Source organism: Nematostella vectensis, chromosome 9 (genome assembly GCF_932526225.1).
Source record: "Nematostella vectensis chromosome 9, jaNemVect1.1, whole genome shotgun sequence".
Lineage (NCBI taxonomy): Eukaryota > Metazoa > Cnidaria > Anthozoa > Actiniaria > Edwardsiidae > Nematostella > Nematostella vectensis.
The window spans coordinates 586,585-608,915 of record NC_064042.1 but is presented as its reverse complement, the minus strand read 5'-3'; the positions used below and the strand labels follow the sequence as shown (position 1 = coordinate 608,915).

The window sequence follows — 22,331 nt, the reverse complement described above, 5'->3', positions numbered from 1 at the left end:
CCACAAGTATCAGTACGGCCCGCACAAACGAGGACATAAACATATTATGTATTAACATAATTAGAATATATTACATAATAAACATACATTTATTATTAATATATTATTTAACACGGTGTATATAAAAGCGGTGTATATAAAAGCGATTTGTAAGACCCACTTAACAACCAATAAGGCGGGGCAGCACATTACCTGTATAACCTGTATAACCTGTATAACCTGTATTGCCTGTATAATCTGTATAACAAAGTAATTATAATTATCAGCTGGAAATCTAAAATGACACAGAGGGGGTGTCAGGTAAATTCTATAAAAAAATCATCAAACAATATTTGGGGGAGTCAGGGAAGCTTAGGAGATACTCAGTTGACTATTTATTATTTTAAAGTTTCTATTTTACAATGTTTGAAGTAATAGACAGACACGGTTACATACATAATTGTACACAAATTACAATAAAATGTCACTAAACTAATACCGTTTATAGCAGTTTTTATCGAGGTAAACTCCATTGCCATACAAAGCAGGTGTTAAAAAAGTCATAAAAATAACCGTCATATGGACCGACCCGCTGGTATCCAAAGGAACACTTCGTGCATGCATTTGTATTTATCAAAGACTGTCTTCTCTTTTTTTTTTTTCATGTTAACAACAACATTTAATTGGCTGGTTGACATTCTTTGAATGATGTAAAGGGGAACACGTCTCTACCCCTAGCCAGGCGCCTTGTCGTCCTTGGTACTAGCTGAGCTCGTTACTAGTCCTCACTGATACTGGAAATAGGCTCACCCGTTAGCGAAATAAGAGATTCTCTTATCTCGATTCTCTCATCACGAGTTTGCCGATATTGTTTCATTAATAAACGACATCATACTCGTGACCTGGAGATAGACACCAACATAATTAGGCCTCGCGCATCCTTTTCCCCAGCTCACGATACCAGTTAATACAAAGCTCCCATCCCCCCTAGGGCACACCAATGGTCCCCCACTATCCCCCCCACAGGAGTCAACCCCACCTCCAGGGTACCCTGCGCAGATATAGCGCTCATTGATGATTCCGCTATATGACGCATTACAGGTGTCACGTGACACTAGTCTCACTTGTGCTTCGCGCAACACGTCGGAGTATCCTTCATTTTCGGCCGTCCGGCCCCATCCGGTCACATAGCACCCTGCCCCGTCCGGTGGGGACCAGCTCTTTTCCGGTAAACACACAGAGTGGACACGCTTGTAGAAGACGGCGGGCCGTTTGAGTTTGACAAGTGCTATATCGTAGTCTCCGGTATAGTCGAGGCCGCCGAGTTTGTACTTGGGATGGATAAAAAGCTTTTCTCCTTTGATGATTTCCTCCCAGCCTTCAGTCGTAGACTCACGGTGCTCACCAAGACGGAACTCGTAATACGACAAAGGGATGTACGCATATGGTCTCTGTGGAACAAAGTAATGCATTATTCAGGAGATGTACGCATATGGTCTCTGTGTAACAGGGTCATGTATTATTGAAGGATGTACGCATATGGTCTTTGTTATGAAGTACAGTAACAGTGTATATATGTATGGGAATGTTGATAAGGGGTACACGCGCCCCTACGCCAACTCCTTGCTTCCAACCGCCTAAAAAGTGGCTGCAGAGGACTATACATTTAAAAAAAGGAAGATATTTAAACATATCAGTAATGTTCTTACCTGTCTCCATATAAATATTAAATAGGAACAGAAAGCAAACTCGACTACACATACTATGCATTGTCGGTAATCCGTACCTGGTCGAAACAATGTCCCGAGGTAACCACCCACTGCTTGTCAATCAAAGAACCTCCGCAGTTATGACGTGTCCCGTTAACCACAAGGTCGACCTGCCAAGGCCACGAGTTTGGGCTCGCCTCCCTCCCCCCCACGATACGCGGTTGAGGCTTGTTGTTTTCCGGAGGAAGATAACGCACTCCACACTTCGGGTACCCTGTGGAAAAACGTATACACGGCTTCGCGTTACCTGTGCATGGTATAAAAACACTTCAGGCACCCTGTGGAATGAAGATAAACACATTTCGGGCACCCTGTGGCATTAAAGTAGACACATTTTAGGTACCCTGAGGAATTAAGCAAGACAATTTACTCTGTGCAAAAGGGAAGAAACATTTCGGGTACCCTGTGGCATAAAGGAAGAAACATTTCGGGTACCCTGTGGCATAAAGGAAGAAACATTTTGAGTACCCTGTGGCATAAAGGAAGAAACATTTCGGGTACCCTGAGATATAAAAGAGTGCACTGGTCCCATGAATTCAGTCTCAAAACGGAATCGTTTTGTGTGCATATTGACAATTCCACTAAAACACCTTTTTGGTATTTTTCGAGCTACGTTCATACCTTGGATTGTTCCTTCGATGAAAGGCAGAGTCCTCCTCACGTCCAGGTAGACACCGTATTTCTTGGGACGGGCGCACCCTTCACCCCAACTGACCACACCCCTTAGGACGTACTGCCCGTCAGCATTCGAACATACTAGCGGCCCCCCACTGTCCCCACCACAGGAATCCCGCCCTCCTTGTGGGAACCCTGCGCAAAAATACCTGTATGATAAAGCAAAAGGCAGATGTTAGATAAAGGTATATATTCCTACGCAAAAATACCTGCAATACAATAAAAGGCGCAATGAATACGCTGACACACCTGGCGTAAGTCATGTCCAAGAACACTACTAACACTTACCTTTACGCTAACCCTTGCTCTGATCCTCACTACAATCTACAACCTAACCGCACGATCACACCGCTTTATATCAGATGTACATAGTACGTTACTACAGCCCACCTGTCATTTATGGTCCCATTGTAGGAGTCGTTGGCGTTACACACTTCCTTAGAGACAATATCGACCTCGACCTCGTTCAGGACAGGCGAGTACGGGCTCCCCTCAGCGGTCTTACCCCACCCCGTCACGAAACACTTGGTCCCGGTGGTAAGGTTCGCTGTCACGCTAGGCAGACAGACGGAATGCACGCGCTTATGGAAGACAGCAGGACGTTTGAGTTTGATCAGAGCCACGTCATAGTCACCGGGGGATACCAAGTCACCAACGACAAGTCCCGGATGTATGAAGAGTTGGTCTCCTTGTATTATCTCCTCGTAACCCTCGATCTTTCTCTCGTCGTGCTCACCCAGCCTGGAATAAGGGAATGCTGGAAAATTGGAACTAGTGATACATATCTCTCATTGTCTTGTACAAGGGAATGCTGGAAAATTGGAAATAGTGATACATATCTCTTATTGTCTGGAAAAAGGGAATGCTGGAAAATTGGAAATAGTGATACATATCTCTCATTGCCTGGAAAAAGGGAATGCTGGAAAATTGGAAATAGTGATACATATCTCTCATTGTCTTGTACAAGGGAATGCTGGAAAATTGGAACTAGTGATACATATCTCTCATTGTCTGGAAAAAGAGAATGCTGGAAAATTGGAAATAGTGATACATATCTCTCATTGCCTGGAAAAAGGGAATGCTGGAAACTTGGAAATAGTGATACATATCTCTCATTGTCTTGAACAAGGGAATGCTGGAAAATTGGAAATAGTGATTTATTTTTCGCCGTGTGTAAATTTCGGCGTGTTTGCCACTCAAACTTCACCTTATTTCAAATTGCGTCGAGATGTTGTTGTAAGTCCAGAAGCAATGCGATGACGTCAGAATCCAGTAGGGGTCGATAAGGGACCCCCCGCAGTAGTGCGTGGTGAGGTTAGGCGTCTTCAGGATAATCTCCACTTGCCACGGCCAGGAGTTGCGAGGTGCTTCCCTCCCCCCAACGATACGCGACTCAGGGGGAGGGCCAGAGGGGAGGTAACGTATTCCGCACTTAGGGTAACCTGGAGATTATTTTAGAATTATGAGCTTCTCGGTTGTCTTTCTGGGAATACCCTACATATAAAGAAAATGTTGTCGTTTTGGGGCTTCGGTACCCAAAAAACTTTTGTTTTGAAAGACCTTTTCAATTGACTAAAAATGGTCACAAGCACTGTCTTTCTCTTCTGATTACAAGTCATAAAGTTTACCATGCGCCCGCGGTATGACCATCTTAACAATAACGTTAGCCTGCAGGTACTCCAAATAAGGAACTCATTAGATCTCCTATATGGAAGTGACCGCGTTTCACAAAAACTACAATTTTTGGTTAATTTTTCTTGCTATTTTTAAGATTCCGTCGGTGGCGGGTGGGGTATCCGTGGAGAGGGGGAGGGGTGATAAGGGTAGGGTATCCGTGGAGAGGGGGAGGGGTGGCAGGGGTGTGGTATCCGTGGAGAGGGGGAGGGGTGACAGGGGTTGGGTATCCGTGGAGAGGGGGAGGGGTGACAGGGGTTGGGTATCTGTGGAGAGGGGGAGGGGTGACAGGGGTTGGGTATCCGTGGAGAGGGGGAGGGGTGACAGGGGTTGGGTATCCGTGGAGAGGGGGAGGGGTGACAGGGGTTGGGTATCCGTGGAGAGGGGGAGGGGTGACAGGGGTTGGGTATCCGTGGAGAGGGGGACATGGGTGGGGGAGCAGGGGTGTAATGGGTGGGGTATCTTTGATTTAAAAAAATTATTTCCTACCCTCAATTGTTCCTTCGATGAAAGGCAAGATCCTCCTCACGTCCAGATAGACCCCGTATTTCTTGGGACGGGCGCACCCTTCACCCCAACTGACCACACCCCTTAGGACGTACTGCCCGTCAGCATTCGGACACACTAGTGGTCCTCCACTGTCCCCACCACAGGAATCCCGCCCTCCTTGTGGGAACCCTGCGCAAAAATACCTGTATGATAAAGAAAAAGCCATGAGTAATTTAGTTCAAAGTATGAATACTCCTCCATACCCCTGTAAGTATGAATACATCTCCCTACCCCTGAAAGTATGAATACCCTCCCTACCCCTGAAAGTATGAATACCCCTCCTTACCCTTGAAAGTATGAATACCCTCCCTACCCCTGAAAGTATGAATACCCCCCTACCCCTGAAAGTACGAATACCCTCCCTACCCCTGAAAGTATGAATACCCTCCCTACCCCTGTAAGTATGAATACCCCTCCCTACCCCTGAAAGTATGAATCCACCTCTAAAAGTAACTTCAGATACACTTATACCTAAAACAAAATAAGACAAATGTGATATTTCTGCGCCTTTCACCATCTTTCACTCATCTATCCATCCTCTTATATCTATTCTTTTCTATCTATGCTCTCCTATCTATTCTCTTCTATCTATTTTCTTCTATCTATTCTCTTCTATCTATCCTCTTATATCTATTATCTCCTATCTATTCTCTTCTATCCATTCTCTTTTATCTATTCTCTTCTATCTTTTCTCTTTTATCTATACTCTTCTATCTATTCTCTCTTATCTATTCTCTTCTCTGGTTGCTTCCCTTTATAATGTAAACTCACCTGTCATTTATGGTCCCATTGTAGGAGTCGTTGGCGTTACACACTTCCTTAGAGACAATATCGACCTCAACCTCGTTCAGGACAAGCGAGTACGGGCTCCCCTCAGCGGTCTTACCCCACCCCGTCACGTAACACTTGGTCCCGGTGGTAAGGTTCGCTGTCACGCTAGGCAGACAGACGGAATGCACGCGCTTATGGAAGACAGCAGGACGTTTGAGTTTGATCAGAGCCACGTCATAGTCACCGGGGGATATCAGGTCACCAACGACAAGTCCCGGATGTATGAAGAGTTTGTCTCCTTGGATGATCTCCTCAAACCCTTCGTACTTTCGCACATCATGTTCTCCCAGCCTAGAAGAGGAACAAACCAGCTGAAGGGGAGAAAGTGAATAAATAGAATAAGCTAGACCGGCCTTCCCAGTATGCATTGCTCATCATGAAAGTGCACCCTTCTTTGAGTACAGTACAGTCTTCTTGTATTCGCCTTAACAGAAGGTATACAAGCATAGTCTAAGTAGCCTCCCCTTGTATTCGCCTTAATAGAAGGTATACAAGCATAGTCTAAGTAGCCTCCCCTTGTATTCGCCTTAACAGAAGGTATACAACCATGTCTAAGTAACCTCCCCTTGTATTCGCCTTAACAGAAGGTATACAAGCATAGTCTAAGTAGCCTCCCCTTGTATTCGCCTTAACAGAAGGTATACAAGCATAGTCTAAGTAGTCTCCCCTTGTATTCGCCTTAACAGAAGGTATACAAGCATAGTCTAAGTAGCCTCCCCTTGTATTCGCCTTAACAGAAGGTATACAAGCATAGTCTAAGTAGCCTCCCCTTGTATTCGCCTTAACAGAAGGTATACAAGCATAGTCTAAGTAGCCTCCCCTTGTATTCGCCTTAACAGAAGGTATACAAGCATAGTCTAAGTAGCCTCCCCTTGTATTCGCCTTAACAGAAGGTATACAAGCATAGTCTAAGTAGCCTCCCCTTGTATTCGCCTTAACAGAAGGTATACAAGCATAGTCTAAGTAGCCTCCCCTTGTATTCGCCTTAACAGAAGGTATACACGCATAGTCTAAGTAGCCTCCCCTTGTATTCGCCTCAACAGAAGGTATACACGCATAGTCTAAGTAGCCTCCCCTTGTATTCGCCTTAACAGAAGGTATACAACCATGTCTAAGTAACCTCCCCTTGTATTCGCCTTAACAGAAGGTATACAAGCATAGTCTAAGTAGCCTCCCCTTGTATTCGCCTTAACAGAAGGTATACAAGCATAGTCTAAGTAGCCTCCCCTTGTATACGCCTTTACAGAAGGTATACAAGCATAGTCTAAGTAGCCTCCCCTTGTATACGCCTTTACAGAAGGTAAGCAAAAGCAATTTAAGAAACATAAGGTGATTTGTTATTTCCTCCCCACTGTGTATTTAGGATGTGCCATCGCCAGCTGCCCTAGGACACAGGAAGACCAATAACCTTCACCTTATTTCAAATTGCGTCGAGATGTTGTTGTAAGTCCAGAAGCAATGCGACGACGTCAGAATCCAGTAGGGGTCGATAAGGGACCCCCCGCAGTAGTGCGTAGTAAGGTTAGGCGTCTTCAGGATAATCTCCACTTGCCACGGCCAGGAGTTGCGAGGTGCCTCCCTCCCCCCCACGATACGCGACTCAGGGGGAGGGCCAGAGGGCAGGTAACGTATTCCGCACTTAGGGTAACCTGGAGATGATTTGCACATGCAACGCAGAGATCACGTGATTTGTTGGGTGGCAAACTCACGTAATCCGGAGCAACTTATTCAGCGCTAATAAATCTGTCAAAAAGGGCTTATTTTCATTTAGATATTTTATTATGGGATAGGGAAGTGATTGGGATGCCTGAACATCCTAAATAAATATCCCAGAAGCAAAAATTACCCCTAAAAATACCAAAACGCAGATTTAAGTGTCTTATTGTATGGCAAGGTCTCGAATTACACAAGTACTTTGTTTAAAAATCGAAAATATTAAAAAATAATCTAGAAAACGTTAGCTCGTAGCGCCTTTTTCTGTGAACCCCTTAAAAAAAGAGTAGAAAAGCCAATACCCCTAAAAATACCCGAGGCCAAATTTTGACCCCTTTAAAAATTGCGACAAGTATCCCTATCAGGTCTACATATGGGAAGACGCAACACCCCCCCCCCCCCCCCCCCTCGGAATACAAGGGCATGCTTACCATACAAGGTACTTTCTATAAAAGGTAACATTCTCCTGACATCTGTGTAAACTCCATATTTATCTGGGAGTGCGCATTTCTCGCCCCAGCTCATCAAACCTGTCAGTACCCAATCTCCTGACTCGGTCTGACACGACAAAGGACCCCCGCTATCGCCTAAACAGCCGTCTTGACCTCCTTGGTTGTACCCGGCACACATGAACTGCTCATGGATGATACCGCTGTACGAGTTGTTACTATTGCAGACGGATTTGTTGACGAGGGGGACCTGGAAATGAGTTATCTGTGTTAAAAGGGTTGTCAGGACATAATTATTCCTTGTACATTTTTAAAAATATCTCTGTTAAGGAAACCGTAGACCCGTGCCGTGATAAACTCGATCGTTTCGTCGCTCGCGCTCGCGTTGAATCAAAACTAACACAATCCTTGTTCCCAGGGTCCCACCATCCCCTACCCCCAAGGGGGATATGAGAGGACTACCCTGGGAACGACGATGAGCTAACACCAACAAATTTTACATCGTTTTTAAGCTGAATAACTGTATTTATCTCGTAAAATAGTCACTTTATTTCGCTTAATATAAGTTTTTTTAGGCCCAAAGTGCGAAATCAACCCTTTTTAGAATTGCAAATTAATAATACACTTATTACACAATACACAATTACTTTTGATTAGTCACAGCGGGCCCATTAAAATCGTAACAAAATAACATTTTCATTGTCCGACACTATCTAAAGACCTATTGATTGTCCGAGAGTATCTAGAGACCTATTGATTGTCCGAGTATCTAGAGACCTATTGATTGACCGAGAGTATCTAGAGACCTATTGATTGTCCGAGAGTATCTAAAGACCTATTGATTGTCCTAGAGTATCTAGAGACCTATTGATCGTCCGAGAGTATCTAGAGACCTATTGATTGTCCGAGAGTATCTAGAGACCTATTGATCGTCCGAGAGTATCTAGAGACCTATTGATTGTCCGAGAGTATCTAGAGACCTATTGATTGTCCGAGAGTATCTAGAGACCTATTGATTGTCCGAGAGTATCTAGAGACCTATTGATTGTCCGAGAGTATCTAGAGACCTATTGATTGTCCGAGAGTATCTAGAGACCTATTGATTGTCCGAGAGTATCTAGAGACCTATTGATTGTCCGAGAGTATCTAGAGACCTATTGATCGTCCGAGAGTATCTAGAGACCTATTGATTGTCCGAGAGTATTTAGAGACCTATTGATTGTCCGAGAGTATCTAGAGACCTATTGATTGACCGAGAGTATCTAGAGACCTATTGATTGTCCGAGAGTATCTAGAGACCTATTGATTGACCGAGAGTATCTAGAGACCTATTGATTGTCCGAGAGTATCTAGAGACCTATTGATTGTCCGAGAGTATCTAGAGATCTATTGATTGCCCGAGAGTATCTAGAGACCTATTGATTGTCCGAAAGTATTTAGAGACCTATTGATTGTCCGAGAGTATCTAGAGACCTATTGATTGCCCGAGAGTATCTAGAGACCTATTGATTGACCGAGAGTATCTAGAGACCTATTGATTGTCCGAGAGTATCTAGAGACCTATTGATTGTCCGAGAGTATCTAGAGATCTATTGATTGCCCGAGAGTATCTAGAGACCTATTGATTGTCCGAGAGTATCTAGAGACCTATTGATTGTCCGAGAGTATCTAGAGACCTATTGATTGTCCGAGAGTATCTAGAGACCTATTGATTGTCCGAGAGTATCTAGAGACCTATTGATTGACCGAGAGTATCTAGAGACCTATTGATTGTCCGAGAGTATCTAGAGACCTATTAATTGTCCGACACTATCTAAAGACCTATTGATTGACCGAGAGTATCTAGAGACCTATTGATTGTCCGAGAGTATCTAGAGACCTATTGATTGTCCGACACTATCTAAAGACCTATTGATTGTCCTAGAGTATCTAGAGACCTATTGATTGACCGAGAGTATCTAGAGACCTATTGATTGTCCGAGAGTATCTCGAGACCTATTGATTGTCCGAGAGTATCTAGAGATCTATTGATTGCCCGAGAGTATCTAGAGACCTATTGATTGTCCGAGAGTATCTAGAGACCTATTGATTGTCCGAGAGTATCTAGAGATCTATTGATTGCCCGAGAGTATCTAGAGACCTATTGATTGACCGAGAGTATCTAGAGACCTATTGATTGTCCGAGAGTATCTAGAGACCTATTGATTGTCCGAGAGTATCTAGAGATCTATTGATTGCCCGAGAGTATCTAGAGACCTATTGATTGTCCGAGAGTATCTAGAGACCTATTGATTGTCCGAGAGTATCTAGAGACCTATTGATTGTCCGAGAGTATCTAGAGACCTATTGATTGTCCGAGAGTATCTAGAGACCTATTGATTGACCGAGAGTATCTAGAGACCTATTGATTGTCCGAGAGTATCTAGAGACCTATTAATTGTCCGACACTATCTAAAGACCTATTGATTGACCGAGAGTATCTAGAGACCTATTGATTGTCCGAGAGTATCTAGAGACCTATTGATTGTCCGACACTATCTAAAGACCTATTGATTGTCCTAGAGTATCTAGAGACCTATTGATTGACCGAGAGTATCTAGAGACCTATTGATTGTCCGAGAGTATCTAGAGACCTATTGATTGTCCGAGAGTATCTAGAGATCTATTGATTGCCCGAGAGTATCTAGAGACCTATTGATTGTCCGAGAGTATCTAGAGACCTATTGATTGTCCGAGAGTATCTAGAGATCTATTGATTGCCCGAGAGTATCTAGAGACCTATTGATTGTCCGAGAGTATCTAGAGACCTATTGATTGACCGAGAGTATCTAGAGACCTATTGATTGTCCGAGAGTATTTAGAGACCTATTGATTGTCCGACACTATCTAAAGACCTATTGATTGTCCTAGAGTATCTAGAGACCTATTGATTGACCGAGAGTATCTAGAGACCTATTGATTGTCCGAGAGTATCTAGAGACCTATTGATTGTCCGAGAGTATCTAGAGATCTATTGATTGCCCGAGAGTATCTAGAGACCTATTGATTGTCCGAGAGTATCTAGAGACCTATTGATTGTCCGAGAGTATCTAGAGATCTATTGATTGCCCGAGAGTATCTAGAGACCTATTGATTGTCCGAGAGTATCTAGAGACCTATTGATTGTCCGAGAGTATCTAGAGACCTATTGATTGTCCGAGAGTATCTAGAGACCTATTGATTGTCTGAGAGTATCTAGAGACCTATTGATTGTCCGAGAGTATCTAGAGATCTATTGATTGCCCGAGAGTATCTAGAGACCTATTGATTGTCCGAGAGTATCTAGAGACCTATTGATTGTCCGAGAGTATCTAGAGACCTATTGATTGTCCGAGAGTATCTAGAGACCTATTGATTGTCTGAGAGTATCTAGAGACCTATTGATTGTCCGAGAGTATCTAGAGACCTATTGATTGTCCGACACTATCTAAAGACCTATTGATTGACCGAGAGTATCTAGAGACCTATTGATTGACCGAGAGTAACTAGAGACCTATTGATTGTCCGACACTATCTAAAGACCTATTGATTGTCCGAGAGTATCTAGAGACCTATTGATTGTCCGAGAGTATCTAGAGACCTATTGATTGTCCGAGAGTATCTAGAGACCTATTGATTGTCCGAGAGTATCTAGAGACCTATTGATTGTCCGAGAGTATCTAGAGACCTATTGATTGACCGAGAGTATCTAGAGACCTATTGATTGTCCGAGAGTATCTAGAGACCTATTGATTGTCCGAGAGTATCTAGAGACCTATTGATTCTCCGAGAGTATCTAGAGACTTATTGATTGTCCGATAGTATCTAGAGACCTATTGATTGTCCGAGAGTATCTAGAGACCTATTGATTGTCCGAGAGTATCTAGAGACCTATTGATTGTCCGAAAGTATCTAGAGACCTATTGATTGTCCGAGAGTATCTAGAGACCTATTGATTGTCCGAGAGTATCTAGAGACCTATTGATTGTCCGAGAGTATCTAGAGACCTATTGATTGACCGAGAGTATCTAGAGACCTATTGATTGTCCGAGTATCTAGAGACCTATTGATTGACCGAGAGTATCTAGAGACCTATTGATTGTCCGAGAGTATCTAAAGACCTATTGATTGTCCTAGAGTATCTAGAGACCTATTGATCGTCCGAGAGTATCTAGAGACCTATTGATTGTCCGAGAGTATCTAGAGACCTATTGATCGTCCGAGAGTATCTAGAGACCTATTGATTGTCCGAGAGTATCTAGAGACCTATTGATTGTCCGAGAGTATCTAGAGACCTATTGATTGTCCGAGAGTATCTAGAGACCTATTGATTGTCCGAGAGTATCTAGAGACCTATTGATTGTCCGAGAGTATCTAGAGACCTATTGATTGTCCGAGAGTATCTAGAGACCTATTGATTGTCCGAGAGTATCTAGAGACCTATTGATTGTCCGAGAGTATCTAGAGACCTATTGATTGTCCGAGAGTATCTAGAGACCTAGTGATTGTCCGAGAGTATCTAAAGACCTATTGATTGACCGAGAGTATCTAGAGACCTATTGATTGTCCGAGTATCTAGAGACCTATTGATTGACCGAGAGTATCTAGAGACCTATTGATTGTCCGAGAGTATCTAGAGACCTATTGATCGTCCGAGAGTATCTAGAGACCTATTGATTGTCCGAGAGTATCTAGAGACCTATTGATTGTCCGAGAGTATCTAGAGACCTATTGATTGTCCGAGAGTATCTAGAGACCTATTGATTGTCCGAGAGTATCTAGAGACCTATTGATTGTCCGAGAGTATCTAGAGACCTATTGATTGTCCGAGAGTATCTAGAGACCTATTGATTGTCCGAGAGTATCTAGAGACCTATTGATTGTCCGACACTATCTAAAGACCTATTGATCGACAGAGAGTATCTAGAGACCTATTGATTGACCGAGAGTAACTAGAGACCTATTGATTGTCCGAGAGTATCTAGAGACCTATTGATTGTCCGAGAGTATCTAGAGACCTATTGATTGTCCGAGAGTATCTAGAGACCTATTGATTGTCCGAAAGTATTTAGAGACCTATTGATTGTCCGAGAGTATCTAGAGACCTATTGATTGTCCGAGAGTATCTAGAGACCTATTGATTGTCCGAGAGTATCTAAAGACCTATTGATTGACCGAGAGTATCTAGAGACCTATTGATTGTCCGAGAGTATCTAGAGACCTATTGATTGTCCGAGAGTATCTAGAGACCTATTGATTGTCCTAGAGTATCTAGAGACCTATTGATTGACCGAGAGTATCTAGAGACCTATTGATTGTCCGAGAGTATCTAGAGACCTATTGATTGTCCGAGAGTATCTAGAGACCTATTGATTGTCCGAGAGTATCTAGAGACCTATTGATTGTCCGAGAGTATCTAGAGACCTATTGATTGTCCGAGAGTATCTAGAGACCTATTGATTGTCCGAGAGTATCTAGAGACCTATTGATTGTCCGAGAGTATCTAGAGACCTATTGATTGACCGAGAATATTTAGAGACCTATTGATTGTCTGACACTATCTAAAGACCTATTGATTGACCGAGAGTATCTAGAGACCTATTGATTGTCCGAGTATCTAGAGACCTATTGATTGACCGAGAGTATCTAGAGACCTATTGATCGTCCGAGAGTATCTAGAGACCTATTGATTGTCTGAGAGTATCTAGAGACCTATTGATTGTCCGAGAGTATCTAGAGACCTATTGATTGTCCGAGAGTATCTAGAGACCTATTGATTGTCCGAGAGTATCTAGAGACCTATTGATTGTCCGAGAGTATCTAGAGACCTATTGATTGTCCGAGAGTATCTAGAGACCTATTAATTGTCCGAGAGTATCTAGAGACCTATTGATTGTCCGAGAGTATCTAGAGACCTATTGATTGTCCGAGAGTATCTAGAGACCTATTGATTGTCCGACACTATCTAAAGACCTATTGATTGTCCGAGAGTATCTAGAGACCTATTGATTGTCCGAGAGTATCTAGAGACCTATTGATTGTCCGAGAGTATCTAGAGACCTATTGATTGTCCGAGAGTATCTAGAGACCTATTGATTGTCCGAGAGTATCTAGAGACCTATTGACTCTCCGAAAGTATCTAAAGACCTCTAGAGACCTATTGGTTGTCCGACAGTATATCGAGAGACCAATTGATGGTCCGAGAAATAAACTATTGATTGTCCGAAAAATAAACTATTGATTGTCCGGGAATTAAGCTATATTGATTGTTGGAGAGCAGCTAGAGACCTATTGATTGACCGAGAAATAGCCTCTTGATTATCCGGGAGTATCTAGAGACAAAAAAAACATTCACGAGGTACCTTGAGCTGTTTAAGGGTGGGAGAAAATACTCCGCTGTCGAGCACCGTTTCTCCCCAGCCTGTCAAATAGCACATCTTTCCCGCGGGAAACTCGGTGTCATCTTGCGGGAGGCATATTGGTTGAATGCGATCACTAAACTGGATAGGTTTACCCAGGTGTAGAAGAGCAATGTCATAATAACCTGCATATGTAATATCAAGTAGAGCAGATAAGAGGATAGTAGAGAACGATACTTGAGCTTTTGGCGTCACGGACTTCTTTGTACTTGTACAAGACTGATTAAAGCCAATAGGAAGACTAAAGACGAGCTAAGTTCTATGTGTACTTCCTTCGAAACAATTCCGTTTTCCGAGAAGCGAACAACACATAACCTAAACCCTGTTTATAAACTTCCCTGCTTTAGGTTGCGGGCATTTTGTCTTGTCATTTTGCACCGCACAGGTTTACACATGTAGGAACTAGGAGAGCCGTAGCAGGCCACGTAAGATTAGGGGTGGTGGTGGGGGGGGGGGGGGGGGGGTGGGAGGAATAGCCCCCAGTGCCCCACCCCCTGCTACGGCCTCTTGACTTCCTATGCACTGCACCTCTGCACTGCTACCAGAAAAGGCTAATGTTACCCTGGTACCTGGGTGTGATACTCCCCCTATGACGAATCCCGGGTGTAGGTGGATACGGTCAGGAATAGCGTACTGCTCATAGCCCTCCATTCGCGAAGAATCATGCTCGGCGAACCGCAAAACACGAGTGCCGATAGCGCGAGGACTCCACGGTACCACACAATGGCCAGCGGTCACAACCCAGTGAGGGTCGATGATTGAGCCACCGCACCAGTGACCAGTATTATTGACAGTTACCTTGGAGACCATACCAAAATCAGATTTCGGGCCATGCAGTGTGAGCGCTCTTTTTGACTAGTTCAGACTTACCCCCCCCCCCATAGTACTAGTACAGACTTACCCCCCCCCCCCCATAGTACTAGTACAGACTTACCCCCCCATAGTACTAGTACAGACTTACCCCCCCCCCATAGTACTAGTACAGACTTACCCCCCGATAGTACTGGTACAGACTTACCCCCCATAGTACTAGTACAGACTTACCCCCCATAGTACTAGTACAGACTTACCCCCCCCCCCCATACTACTAGTACAGACTTACCCCCCCCATAGTACTAGTACTGGCTTACCCCCCATAGTACTAGTACAGACTTACCCCCCCCCATAGTACTAGTACAGACTTACCCCCATAGTACTAGTACAGACTTACCCCCCCCATACTACTAGTACAGACTTACCCCCCCCATAGTACTAGTACTGGCTTACCCCCCATAGTACTAGTACAGACTTACCCCCCCCCCATAGTACTAGTACAGACTTACCCCCATAGTACTAGTACAGACTTATCCCCCATAGTACTAGTACATACTTACCCCCCCCCCCACATAGTACTAGCACAGACTTACCCCCCATAGTACTAGTACAGACTTACCCCCCCATAGTACTAGTACAGACTTATCCCCCATAGTACCAGTACAGACTTATCCCCCATAGTACCAGTACAGACTTACCCCCCATAGTACTAGTACAGACTTACCCCCCCCTCCCCCATAGTACTAGTACTAGTACAGACTTACCCCCCCCCCATAGTACTAGTACTGGCTTACCCCCCATAGTACTAGTACAGACTTACCCCCCCCCCATAGTACTAGTACAGACTTACCCCCATAGTACTAGTACAGACTTACCCCCCCATACTACTAGTACAGACTTACCCCCCCCATAGTACTAGTACTGGCTTACCCCCCATAGTACTAGTACAGACTTACCCCCCCCCCCCATAGTACTAGTACAGACTTACCCCCATAGTACTAGTACAGACTTATCCCCCATAGTACTAGTACATACTTACCCCCCCCCCACATAGTACTAGCACAGACTTACCCCCCATAGTACTAGTACAGACTTACCCCCCCATAGTACTAGTACAGACTTACCCCCCCATAGTACTAGTACAGACTTACCCCCCCATAGTACTAGTACATACTTACCCCCCCCCATAGTACTAGTACAGACTTACCCCCCATAGTACTAGTACAGACTTCCCCTAGTAGCAGTAAATGTAGTACAGACTTACCCCTTAAGTACTTGTACCACCTTAGTACTTCACAGACCCCCCCCCCATAGTATACTAGTACAGACTCACGTCCACCATCCAAGGCCATGTGTTCTTGGCAGCCTCTTGACCTCCGATTATGCGTTCTTCACGTGGATCATACAGTGGTCTCTTGCCGCAGTTGGAGTTAGCTGGCGGATATAATAGTACAATTATAATATAATAGTACAATTATAATACAATAGGACAAGTATAATAGTACACAAGTAGGATAATAAAAATTTGACACAGTTTAGAGAGAGATGAACTATATAGGTCTTCTATCGAGTGCGCTATATAGGTCTTAGATCGGGTGCGCTATATATAGGTCGTAGGTCGAGTGCGCTATATATAGGTCTTAGATCGAGTGCGCTATATATAGGTCTTAGATCGAGTGCGCTATATATAGGTCTAAGATCGAGTGCGCTATATATAGGTCTTATATCGAGTGCGCTAAATATAAGTCTTAGATCGAGTGCGCTATATATAGGTCTTAGATCGAGTGCGCTATATATAGGTCTTAGATCGAGTGCGCTATATATAAGTCTTAGATCGAGTGCGCTATATATAGGTCTTCGTTCGAGTGCGCTATATATAGGTCTTAGATCGAGTGCGCTATATATAGGTCTTAGATCGAGTGCGCTATATATAGGTCTTTGTTCGAGTGCGCTATATATAGGTCTTAGATCGAGTGCGCTATATATAGGTCTAAGATCGAGTGCGCTATATGTAGGTCTTAGATCGAGTGCGCTATATATAGGTCTTAGATCGAGTTCGCTAAATATAGGTCTTAGATCGGGTGCGCTATATATAGGTCTTATATCGAGTGCGCTATGTATAGGTCTTCTATCGAGTGCGCTATATATAGGTCTTACATCGAGTGCGCTATATATTGGTCTTACATCGAGTGCGCTATATATAGGTCTTAGATCGAGTGCGCTATATATAGGTATTACATCGAGTGCGCTATATATAGGTCTTATATCGAGTGCGCTAAATATAGGTCTTACATCGAGTGCGCTATATATAGGTCTTAGATCGAGTGCGCTATATATAGGTCTTAGATCGAGTGCGCTATATATAGGTCTTAGATCGGTTGCGCTATATATAGGTCTTAGATCGAGTGCGCTATACATAGGTCTTAGATCAAGTGCGCTATATATAGGTCTTAGATCGAGTGCGCTATATATAGGTCTTAGATCAAGTGCGCTATATATAGGTCTTAGATCGGGTGCGCTATATATAGGTCTTAGATCGAGTGCTCTATATATAGGTCTTAGATTGGGTGCGCTATATATAGGTCTTAGATCGGGTGCGCTATATATAGGTCTTAGATCGAGTGCGCTATATATAGGTCTTAGATCGAGTGCGCTATATATAGGTCTTAGATCGAGTGCGCTATATATAGGTCTTAGATCGAGTGCGCTATATATAGGTCTTAGATCGAGTGCGCTGTATATAGGTCTTAGATCGAGTGCGCTATATATAGGTCTTAGATCGAGTGCGCTATATATAAGTCTTAGATCGAGTGCGCTATATATAGGTCTTAGATTGGGTGCGCTATATATAGGTCTTAGATCGAGTGCGCTATATATAGGTCTTAGATCGTGTGCGCTATATACAGGTCTTAGATTGGGTGCGCTATATATAGGTCTTATATCGAGTGCGCTATATATAGGTCTTATATCGAGTGCGCTATATATAGGTCTTAGATCGAGTGCGCTATATATAGGTCTTAGATCGAGTGCGCTATATATAGGTCTTATATCGAGTGCGCTATATATAGGTCTTATATCGAGTGCGCTATATATAGGTCTTAGATCGAGTGCGCTATATATAGGTCTTAGACCGAGTGCGCTATATATAGGTCTTAGACCGAGTGCGCTATATATAGGTCTTAGATCGAGTGCGCTATATATAGGTCTTAGATCGAGTGCGCTATATATAAGTCTTAGATCGGGTGCGCTATATATAGGTCTTAGATCGAGTGCGCTATATATAGGTCTTAGATTGAGTGTTCTGGCTGTATGGGAACTTATGGAATCTTTTGAACTTTCGTAATTAAACGGTAATAAGAACGATGGAAAAATCGAGGCTCGCGCAATGAGCTTCCATACGTCCCAAGAAAACGAGAACGAAACTAATGAGGGCGCGCCTAGCCCGTAAGTGTATGATAGAGGCATATTGCCTATTCGCCTACTTCTTAATTTATGCTCCATCTTGTCCTGTGAACTCGACCCCCCCCCCTTTATTTTTACTCGTTATCCCCCTTTTACCTTTCTCGCATCCATATATTTCCAGTCGAATCGCAATACCGTTGTTCCACGCGGTAGGTTTCACCCGTAAGTACCGTACAGGCCTGACTGCTGTGAATTGGGACTTGACTGGCGTGCTCCGGTCCGTACTTCCAGTAAGCTCCTATACCAGTGAACGATATTCATTAGGCACAAACAGCAGGCTTAACTCTTATACCATGTGCAGTCAACGATATTTATTTGGCACAATCCAGCAAGTTAAACTCCTCTACCATGTGCTTTTAACCACAGCTATAACCCCCTGCTATATAGCAGGCTTAGCTCCCATGTGCTATGTACCACACCCATAACCCCTATGCTATACCACACCCATAACCCCTATGCTATATACTACACCCTTAACCCCCTGCTATATTCCATACTCATAAACCCCTGCTATATTCCATACCCATAACCCCCTGCTATATTCCATACCCATAACCTCCTGCTATATTCCATACCCATAACCCCCTGCTATATTCCATACTCATAACCCCCTGCTATATTCCATACCCTTAACCCCCTGCTATATTCCATACCCTTAACCCCCTGCTATATTCCATACCCATAACCCCCTGCTATATTTCATACCCTTAACCCCCTGCTATATTCCATACCCATAACCCCCTGTTATATTCCATACCCTTAACCCCCTGCTATATTCCATACCCATAACCCCCTGCTATATTCCATACCCTTAACCCCCTGCTATATTCCATACCCATAACCCCCTGCTATATTCCATACCCTTAACCCCCTGCTATATTCCACACCCATGACCCCCTGCTATATTCCATACCCATAACCCCCTGCTATATTCCATACCCTTAACCCCCTGCTATTTTCCATACTCATAAACCCCTGCTATATTCCACACCCATGACCCCCTGCTATATGCCACACTACTATATCAGCACACCTGTGGATATGACTCCCACGTGACACCGTCCTTGCTGAAGTCAACTCTATACCGCGTGACCCAGTAGTCCTGGGTCGGATGCCCTTGGATCGCAACACCAGATACATTGGTCTGACTGTGGAAATGGACTTGTAGAATCTCGCTAGAACCTTGGGTCCTAGGCATCCAGGCCCCGGTCGAATTAAGCCGCGCGCGGCCTGGATCGTGCTCCAAAGACAGGAAAGTTGTGGCTGTCACGGAACTGTCGTCGATCCAGCCGTTTTGCATTCCAAGGGGGCTAGGGCAACCTGTCACCCATTAACATCACGTGACTTAGAGAAATCCAAGTCCGAAAAATTGGAAGGGAATCCATAAGATAAAATTCAAGCAGGCAAGCAGTATGTAATTAGCATTTTGCTAGGATATGACAAAATGGCGGCTGTCTCATACTCTTTAAGTTTTGTGTTTATAAGGTTTCCAACAATACTCAAAAATAAATAAAACTCAAATCAAGAGAGCATAAGATATCTTAAGATATCTTATAAGATATCTTATGCTCTCTTGCTCAAATAAATAAACCGCTACTTAGTTACAGTTCACCGCATCAGCATTTGTCCTTTCTGGTCTGTGTCATCCTACACTTGAGAGATGATGTTCTTAACGGCTTTGCTTTTTGGTATGGACAGATTTGTCACAGTCTTGAATGGCATAAAATGAACCGTCTGGTAAAACTACAATCCCTAAGGCCTTATAGCAAAGACCGTCTGGTAAAACTACAATCCCTAAGGCCTTATAGCAAAGACCGTCTGGTAAAACTACAATCCCTAAGGCCTTATAGCAAAGACCGTCTGGTAAAACTACAATCCCTAAGGCCTTATAGCAAAGACCGTCTGGTAAAACTACAATCCCTAAGGCCTTATAGCAAAGACCGTCTGGTAAAACTACAATCCCTAAGGCCTTATAGCAAAGACCGTCTGGTAAAACTACAATCCCTAAGGCCTTATAGCAAAGACCGTCTGGTAAAACTACAATCCCTAAGGCCTTATAGCAATAAGGTTTAGCAAACAATTCTTATGCATTTGATATTTTAATATTCTATGACTAAAAGCGCGCCAAACAACTGCATGTGAGGAGTAACAAAAACATATTCGAAACCTTTGATCCATACGTGATTAATTGACGCTTAATGAAAGCTGTAATTTTAAAGTAAAAATGATATTTGTTAACGAGACAGAAAAGCTTTCCAAAGAAACGGCATTTCAATAATAATAAGGTTTTTCACTTCGCTAGTTTAAAAAGTCAGTTGTTGCTAATTCATGTATTAATCGTGAACAGGCTACTAACCCGAGGTTTGAGCCGCTGCAGAAACGATGACATCTGTAGAAAAGAGACCTGAAAACACACCCAGTAACACTAAGAGTTGAGAAGGAAGAAGAAATGATAGAGAATTGACAATTTCGTTTACTTAAATAAGGGTAGCAATGGACCACCCTCCGAAGTATTAAACTATTAAACTCTGACTTACAAGCGATAAAAAGCCCTGCCAAGGCTGGGATTTGCAGGCCCATCTTCGACTCTATTCTGCCCTTGAAGTGTAATTCTTGACAGCGTTCTAACGTGCTTAGCTGGACGATTCAATTTGCCCGTTGGGAACGATCGTTTGCTCGGCGCTTCGCATTAGCTATATTTGTTTACATACTTTGTAATCTGTCTGTCAACGCTCGCAATAAAAAGGCGCTTGACGCACTTGACAAATAACGACATGAAACCCAAACATGAAACAGTTGAATCCTGCAAGAGTTCTTCATCAGTTCTGGGAATCTAGTGGTAGTTTTGATCAGGACTGAGCTACCGCCAGGGTCTATTGGAGGAGCAAACGTATGTAGTTCTATTATAGATTAGATTTTGAATGTTGATGGCCAAAGGCCAAACTAATAAAATCATTAGTGGTCAAAGTGCAAATCGATTAACTCGATAGACTCGAGAGTTTGCGGGCGCTTTATATGGATGTATAAACTTAGAGCTATTTCCACAAACTTCCGCAAACTTCTTAGACACGATGTACAAATACGGGTACTATAAATTGTATTTTGGGGACCAATAGAGGTCCCGTACGGATGCTTCTCGCTGGCTTGACGACGGATGGATGTTTGTTTAATCAAAACTTATAGTCTTATCGCAAATAATTTCACCTCCTGTAAACAATTTTCTATTCAATCTTGAAACCCCCCGGCCTAATGACGGTAGTTATATCACACTTATACGAAGCCTTAGAAGGTCCATGCGATATATCACACTTATACGAAGCCCTAGAAGGTCCATGCGATATATCACACTTATACGAAGCCTTAGAAGGTCCATGCGATATATCACACTTATACGAAGCCTTAGAAGGTCCATGTGATATATCACACTTATACGAAGCCTTAGAAGGTCCATGTGATATATCACACTTATACGAAGCCTTAGAAGGTCCATGCGATATATCACACTTATACGAAGCCTTAGAAGGTCTATGTGATATATCACACTTATACGAAGCCTTAGAAGGTCTATGTGATATATCACACTTATACGAAGCCTTAGAAGGTCCATGCGATATATCACACTTATACGAAGCCTTAGAAGGTCCATGCGATATATCACACTTATACGAAGCCCTAGAAGGTCCATGCAATATATCACACTTATACGAAGCCTTAGAAGGTCCATGCGATATATCACACTTATACGAAGCCCTAGAAGGTCCATGTGATATATCACACTTATACGAAGCCTTAGAAGGTCCATGTGATATATCACACTTATACGAAGCCTTAGAAGGTCCATGTGATATATCACACTTATACGAAGCCTTAGAAGGTCCATGTGATATATCACACTTATACGAAGCCTTAGAAGGTCCATGTGATATATCACACTTATACGAAGCCTTAGAAGGCCCATGCGATATATCACACTTATACGA

The 22,331-nt window shown here is 43.3% G+C and overlaps 1 protein-coding gene across 1 annotated transcript; it reads right to left on the bottom strand.

Annotated features, from left to right (window-relative positions):
• Window positions 1-70: 70 nt before the first annotated feature.
• Window positions 71-21,250, bottom strand: LOC5505321 (transmembrane protease serine 9). Its single transcript, XM_048732805.1, has 16 exons — window positions 20,889-21,250; window positions 20,708-20,755; window positions 19,385-19,671; window positions 18,448-18,589; window positions 16,223-16,323; window positions 14,646-14,874; window positions 14,020-14,201; window positions 7,622-7,889; window positions 6,892-7,126; window positions 5,418-5,768; window positions 4,587-4,789; window positions 3,631-3,865; window positions 2,814-3,164; window positions 2,370-2,572; window positions 1,766-1,962; window positions 71-1,430 (listed from the first exon to the last, which is right to left on the bottom strand). Exons 1-16 carry the CDS (start codon window positions 20,929-20,931, stop codon window positions 831-833), a joined length of 3,675 nt encoding a protein of 1,224 aa, XP_048588762.1. The 5' UTR covers window positions 20,932-21,250; the 3' UTR covers window positions 71-830.
• Window positions 21,251-22,331: the final 1,081 nt, after the last annotated feature.